An 18023-nucleotide genomic window follows, 5' to 3' on the forward strand; every position below is an offset into this window, starting at 1 on the left:
GAAAATTGTCAAAAAGTAAAATTAAAAAAATTAAATAAATTGGAAGTTTTGTTTAATTGAAAATAGGGTTATAAAATATTAGAAAAAAAAGCGCAAAATTGACCAGCGTTAGACAAAAAAAAGTCTTGCTTACCAACTGACATCGATTGTTCAGTTGTTTACTGCATATAATAATGAACAATGAACTTTCTTTCATTTTGAAATGTTTGAAGATTTCTAATTCTATACAATTGGGAAATTATTTTTTCCCTTTTAGGTTTACAACCCTTGGGTTGAGTTTTTCAGAAGGGTTCCTCACTGTTTGTAATCCGTTAGAGATACGAACGAAACGGCGTTATCCTACTGTGGTTGCAAAGTCCTTCTTAGCTACTCTATCCTTCGTGTTTTTAAGTTCCACCCGAGACCTTCCAAATGCCTGTCGAGGAGAACAGCCAGCCGAAGGCGTACGGCAATTTCAGGCTCATGACCACCTCGCTCTCAAACAACACAATACCCGTCTACAAATACGTCTCGGAAAAAACCGGCTTAACCGTCGTTATCGGCGAAATTGAAGGCCCCCTGGTCAACGGATACATCTGTTTCGGTATTAACATCAGTCCGAAAATCCGGCCCCCTGCTCTATAACCGGCAATAATTGAGTTTCTTTTGACTTAGGGACCGAGGCTCACGACGATGACGGCCTTCCTCATACGCTCGAACATCTCATTTTCCTTGGCAGTGAGGATTATCCGTACAAAGGTGTGCTGGACCTTCTCGCCAACAGGTGCCTCGCCTCTGGCACCAACGCCTGGACTGGTAGGCGTCTCAAGTTTATACCAACACAAATACTAAAAAAAATTTACAGCCTGGAATTATGTTCATAATTTTAATCGCAAATTTGTGACAAACGGAACATAAACGAGTCGAGAAGCTATGACAGGACTCAATCTCTGGAACAGGTTGTACGGCCAATGCCTGTTCAGACATCTTGAATCTGATCAGGAAGAGGATGTATTAGACTGTGATGGTGATTCGACTGATTTTTTTGTAGATACTAGCAATATTTAAGCTAAAAATGGTGCAATTTGAAATGTAAAATGTGGTTTTAACAATGAATCCATGGGGTGGCTTCAATGATTACAGTGAATCATCACTGTAAGGGTCCTGAGTTAGATTCCAGTGGCCCTGAATTTGAACTCTACATACAAAATCATATCAAGGAGAAAGATGATGTGGATTTGAGAAAATAATGGCCAAGGGTAGAGGGCATCAATCAACCAAATGACTGGTTTTTCAAGAAATTTAATTAAATTAAATAATAATTGTTTTTAAATATTATACATATTATAGTTTGTTTAATGTTTACATTTTATCTGGGTAACTCTTTAAAATGTTGCTCTGTCTTAATATTTGCATTAATAGTAACAGTTCATTGTTGTTTGTTCATGTAGAAAAATTAAGATGCAAGAAATAATTTGCTTGTAAAGCCATTCATTAAAAAAAAAAAAAGATTCCTTTGGTCATCAACATACGTACAAATAGGCCTTTTTTTCTTTTTTGCAAAAATACTGGTACCCTGGGGATGATACGATCCTGTAAATCAACCTAAAAATAATGGATCTAAAGATTTATGATTGTATCTAAAGGGGTCAATTGAAATTAGAATGATTTTTCAAACTACAATAGCCGATATAAGTTGCGGTATAGTGTTATAGATCTTTTCTTGTCAAAGGATAATTTTGATTTTTCTGCCCAGTAATAGCGCTTATTGTACACAATAAAATATTCATTCTATGAGAGCTAACAGGCTAGGAAGAATGTTAGTTATTGACCAGGAAGAGGAAGTATTGAAGCAAGATTTGGCTGAATTCCACAATCCGTATTGGTTTTAATATGGTCTGTTGATATCAGGAGATGATTTTCATATCTTAGGAGTCTTTACAACCTAGGCACTGCGACCAGTATTGGGATATATGTCTCTCCTCTTTCATGGCAGTCTTTGTTTTATCTTTTTTTTTTTTTTATTTGTAATTCATTGGACAAGGACCAGAAAAAAATCGTGTAATTTTTCCTTAATTCCTGTTGAGAGAGAGGTAGATTTTTGTTTTCCTGGCTTGAGTTGTTGAGGAAACATTTTGATCATGATGAACCTGGTGAATTCTTCCATTGTGTTGTAATTTCTTTCTCCATCATTTGTTCAGTTCCGCTTTTAGCCTTGAGGTTTGCCAGTTTGCGGTTCTGCTCCAAAGGGTGTGGGGGCTCCTCCCGCTTTTGCTAATTTGTTAGTCCGCTCATTGCCTTCAATCTCCTTCCCTTACATCAGTTATCTGGTTTCGTTTTCCCAGGAGTTGGAGATATGTTAGGCATTCCCAGAACAGCTTTCCAGCCATCAGTGCTGTTTAACTGCCTGAGATTTTGTATATCTGTCCACTTTTAGTCTTTTTTTTACTATTTCTTGTCTGAGTTCTATACATCTATCTCGGCGTGAAATATGGATAGTGTGGGGCCTAGGGTTTTGGCCAGGTCAAAATTTGAGCCTGTAACCCCTTGGCTTTTGTTTTATAACCAACTCTTGCCAATCTCTATTATTCCTAGATCCTAAAGCTTTGTTAAGGTACTCCTGTGTGTAACCTGAGGACATGTTCCACCTCTTTCTTCTTCTTCCAGGCAATATCTACTTAGGCTTTGTGTTTTAAAGAAAATAAAGAAGTAGAAAGTGTCAATAATTTTTTTTTTCTAAAAAAAATTGCTCTAGTTACCAAGAAATTTTCGGATTACATGTTGTTTCTGGAAACAGGTATAGATCCGATGTTTTGTTATCAGCTAGGATGGGCAATTAAAATTTATAGAGAAAATAAGAAAAAAACAAAAGAACTTCAGGATCTCTGCAATAAATTAAAGATCAATAATATACCAAGCTTATACCAAGACAGAAATGCTCGTAACAATTTACTTACTTTGATAAAAGTTGATTTCAAAAACCATCTTAGGCAAAAAAAAGGAAGAGACAACTTTACCTACTTTACAAACAGGCCTCAGTTAATTTAAAAACAATAGTTCAAATTTCATTTTTATTAGCACTATATTAAAGGTTCGAGGAGGGTTGTTAGGATAAAATTATGATCTCAGTAGAATAGAGGATAGAAGAATTGTTATAATACAGCAGAAGTTGAGGATACTTTTCATTTTATTAGTAAGAGTCTAGTTTTAAGTAGTTTTTGGCAGGATTGGTTTGGTAAAGTGATGATTGAAAAAGAGACATTAGTGAAATATATAAATGGAAAAAATTGGGAAACATTGTACCAGTATACATGCAGAGCTCTTAAATATCGTATATTATTAGTCAGAAAATTTAATTATTTAAATGTACATAATAGAATAATGCTGTAGTAATTTAATTATATGTCAATAGATTATCAGTTATCTTTTTTATTATCAGTAATTAGTTTATGGAATAAGAAAAACGTATTTGAGTGGAATTATTTTATCAATTGAATTATTATTGCTTAACTTATGTAAGAAAAAAGTGTAATCATTTAAATATAAAATAAATACATATTATTTAGTGTGAATCAAGAAATGAAATTTTTATATTTGTAATTAATTTTTGAACAATGAAGGGAAATTTATATTTAATTGTGATCAAGGCCTACTCTCAGCTGACGGACTAAATGTCCAAGCTTTAAAAATAAACACAGTATTATTATTATTAATACAGTATGGGGACCTTTCTAGGTCTCCTTCATAGTCTGCAGTGTCCAGTCAACAGTCTTGATCATCATATCCTAGATTTAATTGTTATGTCAGTAGTTTCTGCAATGGTCCTTTGATGAACTTTTTTGCTTACTTCTGTTCTGGAAATGTCTGAGGGTGTAATAATTTAAATCTTAACTTTTTTCTTTCTTATGAAGAACATTCCTAGCAATATAGGTATTTGGGGGGCATCGGTTTAGGCGTTGACACCGTGCTCATCACTGTAAGGTAAAGGTCCCGGGTTTGAATCCAGTGGCCCTGTATTCGAACCCGACAGGCTTTCAAATGGGCTTTTTTCCAAAAACACTGCCACCCTGAGGGTTTATATGACCTCTGCTGTTGCGAACCCTCGTAAAAAAAAATAGATTTTGAAAAAATTTAGGGATTTATTTTATTTTGTAAATTGTACACAATCGTTTATTTCATTTTAAAAAAAGAAAAAGTTTGATTGAGCAGAGGGCCTTCTTCCTTTCTAGTCTTCTCCAGCTTGTGCCTGTAAGATTTTGTTTTCCATAGATTTTTGGAAATGTCATCCTTTTTCCTTTTCTTGTCTGCTTTTTTCTACCAAGGCTTCGTTCCATGTTATTTTTTAATTATGTCCAAGTCTATGAATTTATTTTTTATGCCTATTAAAGAAGGAAATAGTTTGGCTGGGTTTACCATCTCTTTTACCCAATTTATTTGTCTGTCAGTGTAGGATTTGGAAAACGCCAACAAGCCATAGTTGTGTAAAATCATGTGAAATTCCTTGATGTAAAGAAATAACTTGTCAAATTCTAACTTATTCAAATAGCCACATCATTTAACATGTTGAATTTGCATATTAGAAGTGTTCATGTGAGGAACTCTCCCGTTCCATTCCCTAAAATTTTACACCCTTAACCGTCCTTTTTTTAATAGCTTTAGTAAATTACATACTGTTTGTTTTGCCTTATTTTCCCTCAATTCACACAAAACAATTACGAAAATAACACTGTTAGTACTAGAACATAAGCATTGACTGATAACACATCTGTCATGATGTACATAGTATAATTTTTTTTAGCGTAGTTATGTTATATATGGCTTTTCAGAATTATTGTTGACAAAATTTGCCATCTAATAATTTATTTCAGATACTGACCACACCTGTTACACAATGACTACAGCAGGTGAAGCTGGTTTCTTGTCTCTTTTGCCCATCTATCTCGATCATGTTTTCTTCCCCACTCTTACTGTAAGTTCAACCTGGTAGGTGGCTCATTCAAAAACAACATCGTGATTTCAACAATTTCAGGAATCAGCCTTTATAACTGAAGTTTATCACATTAACGGTGAAGGAAAAGATGGCGGCGTCGTCTTTACCGAAATGCAAGGAGTGGAAAACACAGCCGAAGAAGTTGTCTCGTGTAACATGCTCAAGTTGGTTTACCCTGGCAAATGCGGATACAAATCGAGAACTGGAGGCGTCATGGAAAATTTAAGAACAAGCACCAACAATGATAAAGTTCGTATTTTTCTGTTACTAAATTATTGCCATTTCGATTACAAATGACCAGTTTATTATTTTTTTATTTAATTTATTTTTCAGGTCAAGGCTTACCACAAACAATTTTACAGGCCAGAAAATTGTTTTATAATTATTGCGGGTTGTACTAATCCCCTCAATGTTCTCAAAGTTTTAGGGCCGATCGAGGAAAAAATACTGAGCAAAGTAATTGTTGCTTTAAAAATTTATAATTTTTTTTTTTTTTTTAATTTCTATCTCTTATAATTGTGGATATTGTAGGGGGATAGAGGAGGATATGTAAGACCTTGGCAAAGCATTGTACCTCCATTGCTTGAAAGCACTGAGTTGGAGGTCGAATATCCGTCCGATGATCAATCAAACGGCATGGTCCATATTGGTTGGAGGGGACCATCAGTTGTCAAAGAATATTACAAGTAAAATTCTTTTAACAATCTGCTTAGTTTTTAATTTATTATCATAGAATCCATTAAATCATTATCATACTTTCTTTTTAAAAGAAATGTGTTTATGTAAAGTAAAAATTAATTAACAATAACTCATTTAAAAATCAGTTTGACTTTACATATTTACCTGCTTTAGTCCAACAGTTGATGTGTTCATTTATTTGTTCGAATAAAATAGCTGTACCTGTATTTAATAATGCTAATGATAATTTTTAGGTTTAATGCGCTTTCAACATTATTAAAGTATTTAACGGATACACCAGTCAGTCCACTTCCAAAAGCTTTTGTCGACATTCAAGATCCTTATTGTAGCAGGGTAAATTTCACTCATTATGATTGATATGATTTCATTCATGTTTATGCTTTCTACTTTTGAAAATAATAGGTGTCTTATTCACTTACTGAAAATTCAGAATCGTTAATGATGATTCAGTTTAGTAACGTGCCTCTTGATAAAATTAATTTGATAAAAGACAAACTGTTTGAATTGCTCGGCGATTTTGTTAAAAATACGGACAAACAGCTCGATATGAAACGACTTGCCACAGTCATCCACAGATCGAGGCTCGAGTCCATGGCAAATTTGGAAGATACCCCATACGATTTGATCGCTTTCACCGTAATTGGTTTTATGCTCTATGGCAATACAAAAGAAGACGTGAGTTCTTTATTTAAGAATTTTCAACTTATTTTATATAATCGAATCTTTTCTCTTACAGTTTCACCAAAGATTAAATTATATCAGTGATCTAGATAAAATGGAGAAGGAACCGGCAGAGTTTTGGTTGGATCTCTTGAAAACATATTTCATCGACGGAGTGAGTGTGACGATCAAAGGAATACCAAGCATTCAAGCTCAGAAGAAGATCGCTGAGGAAGAAGAGGAGAGGGTCATAAAAAGGGTCAAAGAATTCGGTCCGGAAGGATTGGCGAATCTAGAAAAAACTGTAGAAAAAGCTGTGGCTCAGAATAACGTTAGTATCGTGCAAATGTGACAGCACTGATTAGTGTGACTGAATTTTATTTTGCAATAGGAGCCTCCTCCAGACGAGATGCTGAAGTTTGTGCCAGTCCCTTCAATCGACTCGATTCATTTCCATTCGATCAAATGCTACACTAGCAAGTCCCCTGATGCAGATCCTAGATTCAGTTTTAATAAAGTCCCGCTGAACATGCAACTCACAGACCTCCATACTAATTTTGCATATGTTAGTATAAAAAGCCAATACATGTTGGTCAGACATCAAATTAGAAATGTTCTAACTGTTATTTTTCAAAATTCCCAACAGATTTATGTCCTAATGGACAGCAGTAAAATTAAATCTGATCTGCGCCCTTATTTGAATTTGTTGACATCTTCATTTCTCCAGTCTCCAGTACAAAGAGGTGATACCTTGGTACCTTATGAAGAAGTTGTTCATCAGTTAGAAGAAGATACGGTGGCTGCGGAAATTAGAATTGGTGTAACTTCGGGCAAAACTTTTAACTGTGGGCCTTACCCAGATACAGTTTGTCTGATGCTTCAAGTAAGTCATGGACAAGCTTTTTTTCCTTTATAAACAGCATTTGTAAGTGCTTAATTTGAATTTTAGGTCGAACCCAAAAAATACGATAAGGGTATAAAATGGCTTAAGGAAATTCTTTACAATGTTGTGATAACCACTGAAAGGTTGAAAATCATAGCCATGAAGATAATAAACGATGTCCCTGAGTATAAACGTTCAGGAAGTAAAATGGTTTATGATCTTTTGAAGGGGATTTTGTTTGGGAAAGGTAAATTAGAATAACTGCAACACAGTGAACTCACATTGGTTTATAATTATTTTTAATTTTTAACAGAAAATAACCATTATGGAACAAACGTCCTCGTTCAGTACAATTTCCTTACCCAAGTCTTATCCCGTTTGGATGAAAAAGACGGCATAGAAGCAGTTTTGAAAGAAATACAGAATGTCAGGGATGTGCTGACAAATCCTGAAAACATGACTGCTCATCTGGCTGTGAATCTTGACATTCTAACTAAACATTTCAGCGATCCTGCAGCAATTTGGGAACACTTCCTTCCGACTGGCCTGTCACCAATTAGAGTGCCGTGAGTTAATCGAAATAAAATTTGAACTGTGTAAATTGTAAAAATACCGTTTTATCAGGATGAATTCAACACCTGAATGGAAGATAATTAAAGAAAATCTCAAAGAATCATGTGTTACTGGTATCGGTTCAGTTGAGAGCAGTTTCCTCTGTATGGCCTCGCCGTGTATCACTGATTACAATCATCCTGACCTAGCCCCACTTCTTGTATTTTTGCAATATGTGTCACAGTTTGAGGTAAATTTGTAACTCGATCTTTTTTTTAATTTACAATGTTTTTATAACTACTTGATTTTCAGGGCCCGATGTGGAAATTGATTCGTGGCCTGGGCTTTGCGTATTCATATTACATTATCCCAAGGCCGAGCCAGGGAAAATTGTTCTTTTCTCTTTACAGAGCGAGTAACATAATCGGTGCTTACAAACAAGCCAAATTAATTCTTGTAAGTATTTAATATTTAAATAATCAAGCTGTCGCAAAAATGAAATAATCCAATTTTCAAATGGTAGGAAGAACGTTTGAAACCGAATACCGAATGGGACCAGAATCTATTCGAGTCCGCCAAGAGCTCGGTGATATACGAGACTGTCCAGAAAGAGAAGTGCATAGGCAATGTTGTAACAGAAGCGTTGCTTTCTTTTTTTAAAAGTGTATCTCCGGATTACAATAGGTATGTCACAAATTTAAACATCACAGAGTGTACATGTACTGATAATCGGGTGCTATTTTCAGGAAGCTAGTTAAAAAATTATCTAACGTTTCCATTGAAGATTTAGTTAAAATCGGTCCAAAGTACATCGCCCCAATGTTTGATCCTGATGTCACAAGGGTCTCAGTTGTCTGCCATCCTTCTAAAGTTGAAGAAATCAGTAAAAACTTGAATGAGTAAGTTTTAAATAATTTAAAGCATTTTAAGTATTGGTAATTTTTTCGTAATACAATTTCAGATTGGGGCTAAGAACAACACCGTACAGTACTGTTGAAGAGAGTTTTGCTGTCCTCTGGTGATAAATATTTGAAAGAAATGCAAAAATAAGTTATATTTTCACATCCTGGTTTGTTATTTAAAATGGCTATCTTAATTATGAAACAACTCCATTATTTTTTTAAAATTTGATCTTAATAACTTCTTAAAACAAGCACTGTAATTCAATGTTTTCAAACCTAATCATAATTAATCTATGAAAGTTTTCTTTCAAATTCAGTTTTCTAATTTAAAATAAAATAATAATTGTAAGACTTTAACATATGCCTTAAAATCAAAAGAACGATGTGTGATTTTATATTATTTGCAAATAAACATATTTTCTATTATTATATATCCTGTTATTGAAAAGGAATTACTTCCAAGAATGCATGTTTTTCTCAAATTTAATTTATTTAAAACCTAAAAATACAGGCACTTGTATGTTTAGCTTTACAACAAACCACTTTAACATGAAAAATAATTATATTTTACTGTACTATTTTAAATGAGAATAAAATTGGAAAAAGGTTATTGAGACTGAGAAGTATAAAAATTAGCTTTATTGAAAATATTTACAAGCTTAATTAAATAATCTATATCACAATTGTATTATCAATAGGAATAAAGTCACATTTGATTGATTTATTTTGAAAAAAGAGAATAATTGAAGCTTGAGATTGAGCCGATGGAGTAAAGTCTGCAAGAAGGCCGACTAATTTCAACTCGTGAAGCTGTCTGGGCAAAGCTAAAAATTTTTAGATGTGTTCAGTTCGTCTTGGTGGGTCTTCCATGACAAATAGGTGTTCCAAAGAATTTCAACAGTCTGGATGGTCAAAACTCTGTACTGACTCGGGACAAGGGTGAAGTTGAAGATCTGAACAGCAGGCCATACCATGTAACTAGCGAGAAGTATGTCGAGGAAGTTCTCTTTGAACACTCTTTGTGTTTCTGTGTAATCTTTGCCTTCGATAAAAGACAGCCCGCCGAGGATGACAGTGAGATAAACCGGATTCCCGATCGCTTGGTCTAACAACGCCTTTTTAACGCCTTTCTTTAAAGTCATCTCTCTCCCAAAGAAATTGTCTATCACCATAAACCACTTGTCGGTGACTGGCCCTAAAACAAGGCCGAGGGACATGAATCTGTAAAGCAAAGAACAAACATTAAAAATGCAACATTGTTGTGAATGTTGATCTAACTGGGTATTTGATTTCTTTTTATTAAAAAAAAAGTCATAATTTAGTGAGTATATATATTCAACAACTAAATATTTGAAAAGGATGGTTCTATTCACAAACTGGTTTTGCAGATACGGATTTTGAGCATTAAGGCCTCTCAGAAGATTAAATTAATTGATGGACACGTGTTAAGGAGTGTAGCCTTTGCATGCAGCTAACTTTTCTTCGAGTGGGTTGCTGAATCAACCAAATTGCCTCGTCTGAAAAAATCATACTATGCAAGCTATGTACAAGTAGTTTTCATTCCATATTGTAGACAGTGGCAGTACTGTAAAATCTAGGTGGAAAATGTAAATAACTTGGATAGTAGATGAACATTAAATGTTCAAATATGTGTCTGAAAATCAGTTTGTGAGTAGAATCATTGTCAACTATTACCATGTTGACATTGGAAGATTGGGGACGAGTTCTCTTTACAGATGAGGTGAGGGCCTAATTTCATATGGAGATGCTCAGGAGTAAGGTAAGCCCCATGCTGTATGGTTCCTCAGGTGGCATTTCACTTTGGGTCATTTCTGGGGTGAAGAACATTCCCCCCCCATCAGTGAGTTTCTTGTTAATACAGGATAATGCCAGACACCACTGAGCATGTATTGAAGATGACTACCTAGAATGACGTAGGAATTGAGTGTTTGGTGTGGCCAGCTCAAAGTCCACATTTGAACCCAATAAAAAACATATGGGACCAACTTAAGCGACAAGTACGACAGCAAAACCCAGGTTCTAACACCCTAGAGCAGTTGGAATTGGCCATTCTTGATGAATGGGAAAGAATTCCTCATGATTTTACCAGAAATCTTTTCCAAGGAACACAAAGGTGTTTAACTGAGGTGATCCGTTCGTCCAGAGGTGGAAATATTCGATATTACAGGGGATAATAATGTTTTTTAAATATTTTTATTTACTTTTTGAATTTTTTTTTTTAGAGTTAGGTAATAAGGATTTTCTTTTTAAATAACTCATTTTTACAACAAAACCTATTTTTGGTATGCAAAATATGAATAATATATTAAAATTTAAGGGTGATGCTCTAATTTTGTCTATTAGTGTATAAAAAAATATTTTTTGGAGAACCAGGTAGAATTACAATTACTGAGTTTATTTACGAAGCTTTTGTGATACACAGGGGCGACAATTTGATGAATAATAAGAAATGTATAATGTTTAGTGACCATTATGTAATAATTATTTAGAAATAATGATATGCAGTGTTGGTTTAGAAAAACATTTTCTCTATCATGCCAATGTTTTGAGCTTTATTTAAAACATCATCAGTGTCTGGGATTTATAAACGTTGTTTAAATTATACAAATACACATGAATATGAATTTAGACATTGATGTACACAATATAGAAATTTTAGGTTTAATCAAAGTACTGTGGTGTGTCACTGTTGCATGTCTGTTTAGAGTGTTAGTGAGATATTAATGTTTTTTGTTTATATATGTTTTATTTTGAAGGAGTGGGGAAGAAAATAGGGATAGAAATTCATTTTTCTATGATGAGTTAGCTTCTTTGAGGCGAAAGGGACCGAAAATGGAAAAAAAGGGTAATGGTTAGAAATTATAAATGTTGTTCAATATTTTTTAAAAAGATGGTACCTACTCACAGTTAGTAGCTACTAACTGTGAGGAGACACCATCTTTGGTTTGTCATTCGGGCATGACTATCCTTTCATGATTATTAGGGAAAGGAGAGATAAATTGTTGAAGATTTAGACTGTAGAATTGTCTGATGTGTGAAGTGTAATGATTGTTTTATATGTTTTGTGTGCTATATGTATGTTATTTATATTGAATTTGATATATGATATTAGTGTAGCTGCGGCTGAATGGGTTGAACAGAACATATGTCTATTCTGTAATTAATGCTCTAAAAAGCTACATTTATGTTTGTTTTGTTCTGTGTGTAATTTTTTGGATTGTTGAAATTGGAAATGTATTGGTGATCAAAAAGGTGGACAGCCAGTGGTGTAGGATTTTATTTTTTATTTTTTTGCAATCATAGATATGATGTTTTAACCTTCTTATTGTGATGTAATTCCGATGTAAGTTACCGGACAATTTGTACAATTGATTTTGTCAATTACTTTAGAGTTATTATTACTGGTGGGGGATCTTTTCAACTCAAAGAAGCCGATTCCACATATAAAAATAAATTTCTATCCCTATCTCCTTTCCCCACTCACTCAAACATATATAAACAAAAAACGATGGTATCTCTGATCTCACTAACACTCTCAATTCGACACACAACAACACATCTACATAGAAAACACACACTTTGAGTGAGTACAAATTTGATTAAACCTAAAATTTCTATATTGTGTACATCAATTTATAAGTTCATAGTCATAGCTCATACGTATTTGTATAATTTAAACGAGGTTTATAAATCCCAGGCGCTGAAGATGATCTCAATAAAGATAGAAACGTTGGCACGATAAAATGTTTTTCTAAACCTACATCATACCAGATCACATCTCAGGATCTCTAAATAATAATAAGAAGAAATATATTTGAGTTATCTCATTTTTTTAAGACGTGTCAGGGGTCACATGGTACGCGATGCCCTTGGGAGAAAAAAATAAGATTTAAAAAAAAAAGACTCACTTCAACGTTCTGACGGGATCGTATTTTTGTTTTTCGACGAGCTTCTGGGCGAAGACATCGCCCATGCCCATGAGAGCGGATATCTGGACGGCTTGCACTTTGAGCCGGTGTGTCTTGAGACAGGCGTTGTACATGCCGACCGCTCTTCTGAGAAAATTCATTTCCCCGGTGGTCGGATGAGGACGCTCAGGCTTTCAGGGCATCCTCGTCTCCGCGCTCGGCCCGGACGGTGCGGAAAGAGGGCTGGAGTTATTTTCCACTAGACGCCCATCGTCATCAGTCGTCCTTCAGCAGAACAGTGCCGACTACCGAGAGCCGATCGACGTGATAACAGCGTGATAACTGAAGAGGTTATGGTCGGAAAAGGTTTCATACGCCTCTGTGATCGCCCTTCCGGTCCGCTCTACTTCAAATTTAGACATTTAAACATTCGAATAATTTAATTTTTTAAAAACATTTAAAAAACCTCAAATAAGATTAAAAATATGATCAATCCTCTGATGCTAAATAAAATGATCAATTCTTATAACTTCCATTGTTGTTTTTATCTTTAAAAAAAAATTCGATAAAATAGTAATTAATTAAGAATCATTTTCCTCTTGGGAAAGAAAACATGCAGAAATTTTTTTATTAATAAAACAGATCAACTATTGCTAACAGTAACAACAAAATGTTATGCCGGCTGGGCTAATAATTTTATTAATTAATCACTTGGTACTCTTTACTGTCCAAAATAGTCCAGCATTATATTGCGACATTTTCTTTTTACTTCTGCTGAATGCTGAACCTGTATTGTCTAGTAACGTGTTTCAAATTATAATAAATATCAGATCACCGGGAATAATACAAAACTTTCTGAATTATACTGAGATCACCTATACATAATTCATAAACAAGTATTTCTGCTGTGCTTTTGGTATTATCCATGAACTGGAGCATTACAAGGTGGTTGATGTCTGAGTATCCAGACTGCAGGATATGAAAAGGCAGATGCAATGCTGAAAATACATTGAAAAAAAAAAATCAGCGGCACTGCCACTTAATTTTAATCATATTTTTTAGCTTCAGAGGGTCGGATTGTGATATGCGCACCTAGATGACAAACACCGTTTTGTCAAGACTATCCAGTTCACGTTATTTCTCCATCAAAAACAAAAAACCTGCTAAATAATACAATAATATATTTCTTGTAAAATTTTATTTTACTTTTTGTTTGTAATATGCTTGTTGCAGTTTTCTTTTCTTTACTATTATCTTTATGTTTGTTTTATTTTACACTTTTTTACCATTATTTAAAAATTTATTAGATACATAAATAAAATTTATAAGTATGCGTGTAGTGGTGCAAAATGAATATTGTAATAAATCCCAATATGCAACCCAGCATATTGTGTAAAAGACAATTTAATTTCCTACCCATCAACTTAGCATATCTCTTTGTTGCACCTAGATAAATATTCATTAGGAGATAGGTAAACTCAGTAACCTTGGTTTTTCAGTAAAAATTCACTGAAACATTTCAACTCTGCAGTTATGAGTAAAAAAGGCTCTAGTTATTTTGAGGTTTTCTGGTGTTATACAGAATAGTAGCCTGAGCCCATTATTATTCTCCCTTTTCCTTGACCATCTCCCTGAATGTCTACACACCTTATATATGCTGAGGAGAAACTAGAATATTTCAATACATAATGAATAATTAAATACAAATAAGTGAATTTAAGAAATAGAAATTGAGAGATGAAATGACACTCAGACCACAAATGTTATATTTTGAATAAAAATCAGATTACAACCATTAAGTAACTATGACAAATTTTTGAAGAATCCTACATACACACATGAAGGAACTTGAAACACACATACTAGTTACATAGTGAAAACATACACATATTAAAATATTGTAGAAAAAGCCAATTCTATACATGACATGCATGCATAGTACTCGGATGTTTTAAAAACTTGAAAATTTTCTACTGAATTGCACAAAATGTTTAAGTTTTGCGACCAAAAACTGCTTTGTAAAGAAACTTGCCTTCGTCGGAGTAGTAGCAGTTATTGACTCGATATATTGCACCTTTTTTCCATTTGTTTTTAGGGATGTTGATAGTCATTTGAATTTTCTCTTCTTTCAGCTTCTCACTGCTGAAAGTACCGCTTGACGACTGTGACATCTTTAGACTGGGCACATAATTCGAGTTTATAATTGCAGAATGCCTCTCTTTAGCGACAAGTCTTGACTCGATACAATGCATGATGAAAGCTCTGTCAAAAGGAGCCCTGTCATCAGTATCACTGAGGCTCTGAGTTTTTTTAACTTCAGCCAATGTCATCAATTCGGTGTGTCGTCCTCTTTTATGCCCTCCCAAAACGTAAGTTTCTGACTTGCCAGAAGGAGAGAGAGTGAGAGGATGGTTTTCTCTTTTGCTTGTTGACTCGTTTTGGCACTTTGCGACTATTCTAGACCATTCCCCTTCCTCATCTGAACAACTTGCAGTTTCAGTCAACTCTAGACTCTCAGGTGTTTCTGTAATTAAAATAAAAATGAAATACGAGTGAAACACAAGTGAAAAATCCTCACCATTTGCAAGAACAATCTTTCTTCTCGAAGTAAACTTGCTAAAATGCTCTTTCAAATTTTCAGGAAGATTTAATCTACCAGTCTCAAAAGCTTTCCAGTTTGCAGAAACCGCTTTGTCATGTTTCTTTACTCTTTTTAAGTCTCGAGGTATCCATTGAGATCGAATAAGTTTCTGAATATCAATTAAATAAATGTTCTGTAAATTTATAAATAACAGAGAGAAAAGCAAAAATAAAATTTAAAAACAAACTTTTATGACATCAATTGTCGCAGGAAAACTATCTGCGAGTTTTTCAGGTGTCCAGATTTCAGGATCTATGTGGTTTAAATGGCGTATCTGCTCCTTCTCAGACCATGTGAGCATATTGGGTTTTTTATTAACACCAAAATATTTCCTTTCAATCTGATTGAACTCAATTTTCTTGCGTATTCTGTTCAGGTCACTGAAAAAACTTTTTAATTTTTTAAATTGAAGATTATGAAATAAATTGTTAATCTTCGACAAAGCAATACAGAAGCCATTGGGATAACAACTTTATATTTACAAGTTAGTTTTGAAAAATTTGTAATTTTGCAAAATCTTAAAGATATATTTAAAACAATTATTGTATTGTGAAGAATAACATCACAATTGGCCTTTTTTGATATTAAATTAATAATTGTTTTTTGTTGATCAAACTTTACACAATGGACAGTTCATTGTGGTAATTCATACATCCTCCAAGTAATGGTTGACAACTCAAGCTATATGTGGACAACATATAGCCTAAACATGACCTAAACATGTTTGCTTACAGTTTAGGTAGTCATATTCAGTCACTATCAAATATTTTGCTTCAGTTTTCTTCAACCAAATTGACTAATCTGGTGTGTGTAAGTCACGGTCTTAGATGACAAGTGAATGAAAAAAAAGTGTACGAATGATTTTTTGACCCACAGTATATGTGTAGAATCAAGTCACAATTCCACTATTCATGATGTTGGAAGGCTGTAATGTTTCTGACAGATCAAATTTAGTTAGAATAAAGTGATTGATAATAACAAAAATGTTTTATTTACATATTAATTATTTCAATTAATTATTCTTTTTATGAAAGGTCTTGGTTGAGATGAAAGTCCATGTCACAAGTGGGATTCAAACCCACGACTTTCCGCTCAATACGCCGCTGCTCTAACCACTTGAGATATCGTGACTTCGATCCACTCCGTCACCAATTCATCTCCTACAATCTTTCGTATTTGCCTATTTTTGCCATGCCAACCGAAGGTCATGGGTTCGATGCCCACTCGTGACACTGACTTTTTAATCTCAACCAAGATCTTACATAAAAAGTTTTATTTACAGTTGTTTGAACTTTTACCATCTTGTGTAGTCTCCTTGCTTACATGTATGGCAAAATTATGTTTTTATATAAATATTATGCAGTATTAATGATATTAATTTCAATTGTAAAAAAATAATTGGAATATTTGTTTAAGCGGTAATAAATGTTTACAATGTTTATTGTTTATACTTTACATTATTATTTTAAGAGATGTATAGGGATGAAGGCAGATGGGTCATTTTATAAAATGCCTATGAATTTAAGACGCAGAACTCAAAATCAGGTAAAGCGTGACCTCTGGTTGGCGTAGGCATAAATGTGACTTTAATATAAGAATATAAAAAACAAAAACGGTAATTTCCGACAAAAAAAAAAATCTTCAGCTCGATACCTAATATGATGGTCTGCAAGGGCTTCGGAGTTGTTGAGATCCGCCTCGAGGTCGTCGAAGACTTTCTCGTCGATTTTGAGTCGGCTGAGATCAGGTGTATCTTCCCTGATGAGATCCAGCCTCTTCTGAATCCCCGGGGCCTTCCCCGGGCCGCCCCTCAGCCACATGTTATACGTATGACGGAAGAAGTGAGGCCGGCAGAATTTCATGTTACGGTGGAGTCGAACGGCATTCCCACACAGTCTAGGAGATGGAACGCTTTCGAAAACTCAACGGCTCGGTTTAACCACTGGTAAGGTTCGGGAGGAAGATAAGATATGCATCGGACCCCGCCGCCATCAGAGAGTTCTTCTGGTTGTCTCATGAGAGCGGCATGTTCGAGTTGCGCCGATTTCGCGAAACGCCAGCCACCGGCTCAGCAGGAGACACGTAAAAAAGCCCAAGTCAACAAAACAGTAAAGTACGTAAAACAAGTAATTTATTAATATTTCTTCTCTGATCTTAAAAAGATCTTTGCCCTACGAGACTCTGCTTTTAACCTTATATTTTAAAACTAGTTTAGTGACTGGGAGTTTTTTGGCGTCCCTGATGAAGGGCCGGTGTTGTTTTATAGTGTTGAGAAGATGATTCGAGGCCGGACCGGTTGTGTGCCGTTGGTAGTGGTCCGTGACCGAGAGAACCGTTGGTTGAGATCCATGAGTCGGTTGACTCTCCAGAGGTTGACGGGACTCTGGTGCAGCAGGTAGCCGAGTGCAACACTTGACCAGTAGCCATGTCGATTGTGTTCAGTGTTGAGAAGGCGAATACGAGGATAAGGCTGCGAGTACCCTTGCTGTCGTTGTCGGTGCTTCATTAGTGATAGGCAAGGCCGAATCTCAAAGCGTAGTGAGACCGCTGTGACAACGCCTAAACCGTCGGAGCCACCGACGCCCCGATACCTCAATTTAAGCTTTAGCTTTTATGTACTCCAATTTACACGGAAAGGCTTCTGTTTTGGCTCTTAATAATAAGAGGTTGGGTGAGATGAAGGGAATTCTACCATGTTTCGCACCCCCGGCCTCCTTTACAAATTAAAACTCATTCTCCCACACAGTTGCTATCTCATAATGAAGTCCTTCCTTCATGATCGAAATTA

The 18023-nt window shown here is 34.9% G+C and overlaps 4 protein-coding genes across 6 annotated transcripts in view; 2 read left to right on the forward strand and 2 right to left on the reverse strand.

Moving 5' to 3' along the window:
- Nucleotides 1-282: 282 nt before the first annotated feature.
- Nucleotides 283-9274, forward strand: LOC106668783 (uncharacterized protein C05D11.1-like). The gene is made up of 18 exons (XM_014397873.2): nucleotides 283-583; nucleotides 655-795; nucleotides 4848-4948; nucleotides 5009-5218; nucleotides 5303-5425; nucleotides 5501-5655; nucleotides 5902-6001; nucleotides 6071-6343; nucleotides 6405-6659; nucleotides 6720-6893; nucleotides 6975-7211; nucleotides 7278-7458; nucleotides 7525-7777; nucleotides 7836-8013; nucleotides 8076-8219; nucleotides 8287-8447; nucleotides 8510-8662; nucleotides 8725-9274. The coding sequence occupies exons 1-18, from the start codon at nucleotides 412-414 to the stop codon at nucleotides 8783-8785; spliced, it is 3072 nt and encodes a 1023-aa protein (XP_014253359.1). The 5' UTR covers nucleotides 283-411; the 3' UTR covers nucleotides 8786-9274.
- Nucleotides 9275-9289: 15 nt separating this feature from the next.
- On the reverse strand, nucleotides 9290-13079 carry LOC106668784 (protein Mpv17-like). The gene is made up of 2 exons (XM_014397875.1): nucleotides 12595-13079; nucleotides 9290-9886 (listed from the first exon to the last, which is right to left on the reverse strand). Exons 1-2 carry the CDS (start codon nucleotides 12753-12755, stop codon nucleotides 9490-9492), a joined length of 558 nt encoding a protein of 185 aa, XP_014253361.1. The 5' UTR covers nucleotides 12756-13079; the 3' UTR covers nucleotides 9290-9489.
- A 1258-nt stretch (nucleotides 13080-14337) lies between these two features.
- On the reverse strand, nucleotides 14338-17219 carry LOC106668721. 2 transcript variants are annotated; one of them, XM_014397700.1, is made up of 4 exons: nucleotides 16889-17219; nucleotides 15423-15615; nucleotides 15173-15344; nucleotides 14338-15118 (listed from the first exon to the last, which is right to left on the reverse strand). In XM_014397700.1, exons 1-4 carry the CDS (start codon nucleotides 17095-17097, stop codon nucleotides 14586-14588), a joined length of 1107 nt encoding a protein of 368 aa, XP_014253186.1. In that variant the 5' UTR covers nucleotides 17098-17219; the 3' UTR covers nucleotides 14338-14585. The 2 variants fall into 2 exon arrangements, with proteins under 2 accessions (XP_014253186.1, XP_014253185.1); XM_014397699.2 differs by having other exon boundaries at nucleotides 15423-15624; nucleotides 16889-17123.
- LOC106668717 (long-chain fatty acid transport protein 4-like) overlaps nucleotides 16916-18023 on the forward strand; it is a 55520-nt gene continuing 54412 nt past the window's right edge. Inside the window, exon 1 of one of the 2 annotated variants that reach the window (XM_014397692.2) lies at nucleotides 16916-17348. The gene's annotated coding sequence lies outside the window, so the exon portion shown is untranslated. The remainder of the gene's footprint in view (nucleotides 17349-18023) is intronic. The other variant, XM_014397695.1, reaches the window with a different exon arrangement.

This window comes from Cimex lectularius, unplaced genomic scaffold (genome assembly GCF_000648675.2).
Source record: "Cimex lectularius strain Harlan isolate CLEC.00 unplaced genomic scaffold, Clec_2.1 scaffold125, whole genome shotgun sequence".
Classification (NCBI taxonomy): Eukaryota; Metazoa; Arthropoda; class Insecta; order Hemiptera; family Cimicidae; genus Cimex; species Cimex lectularius.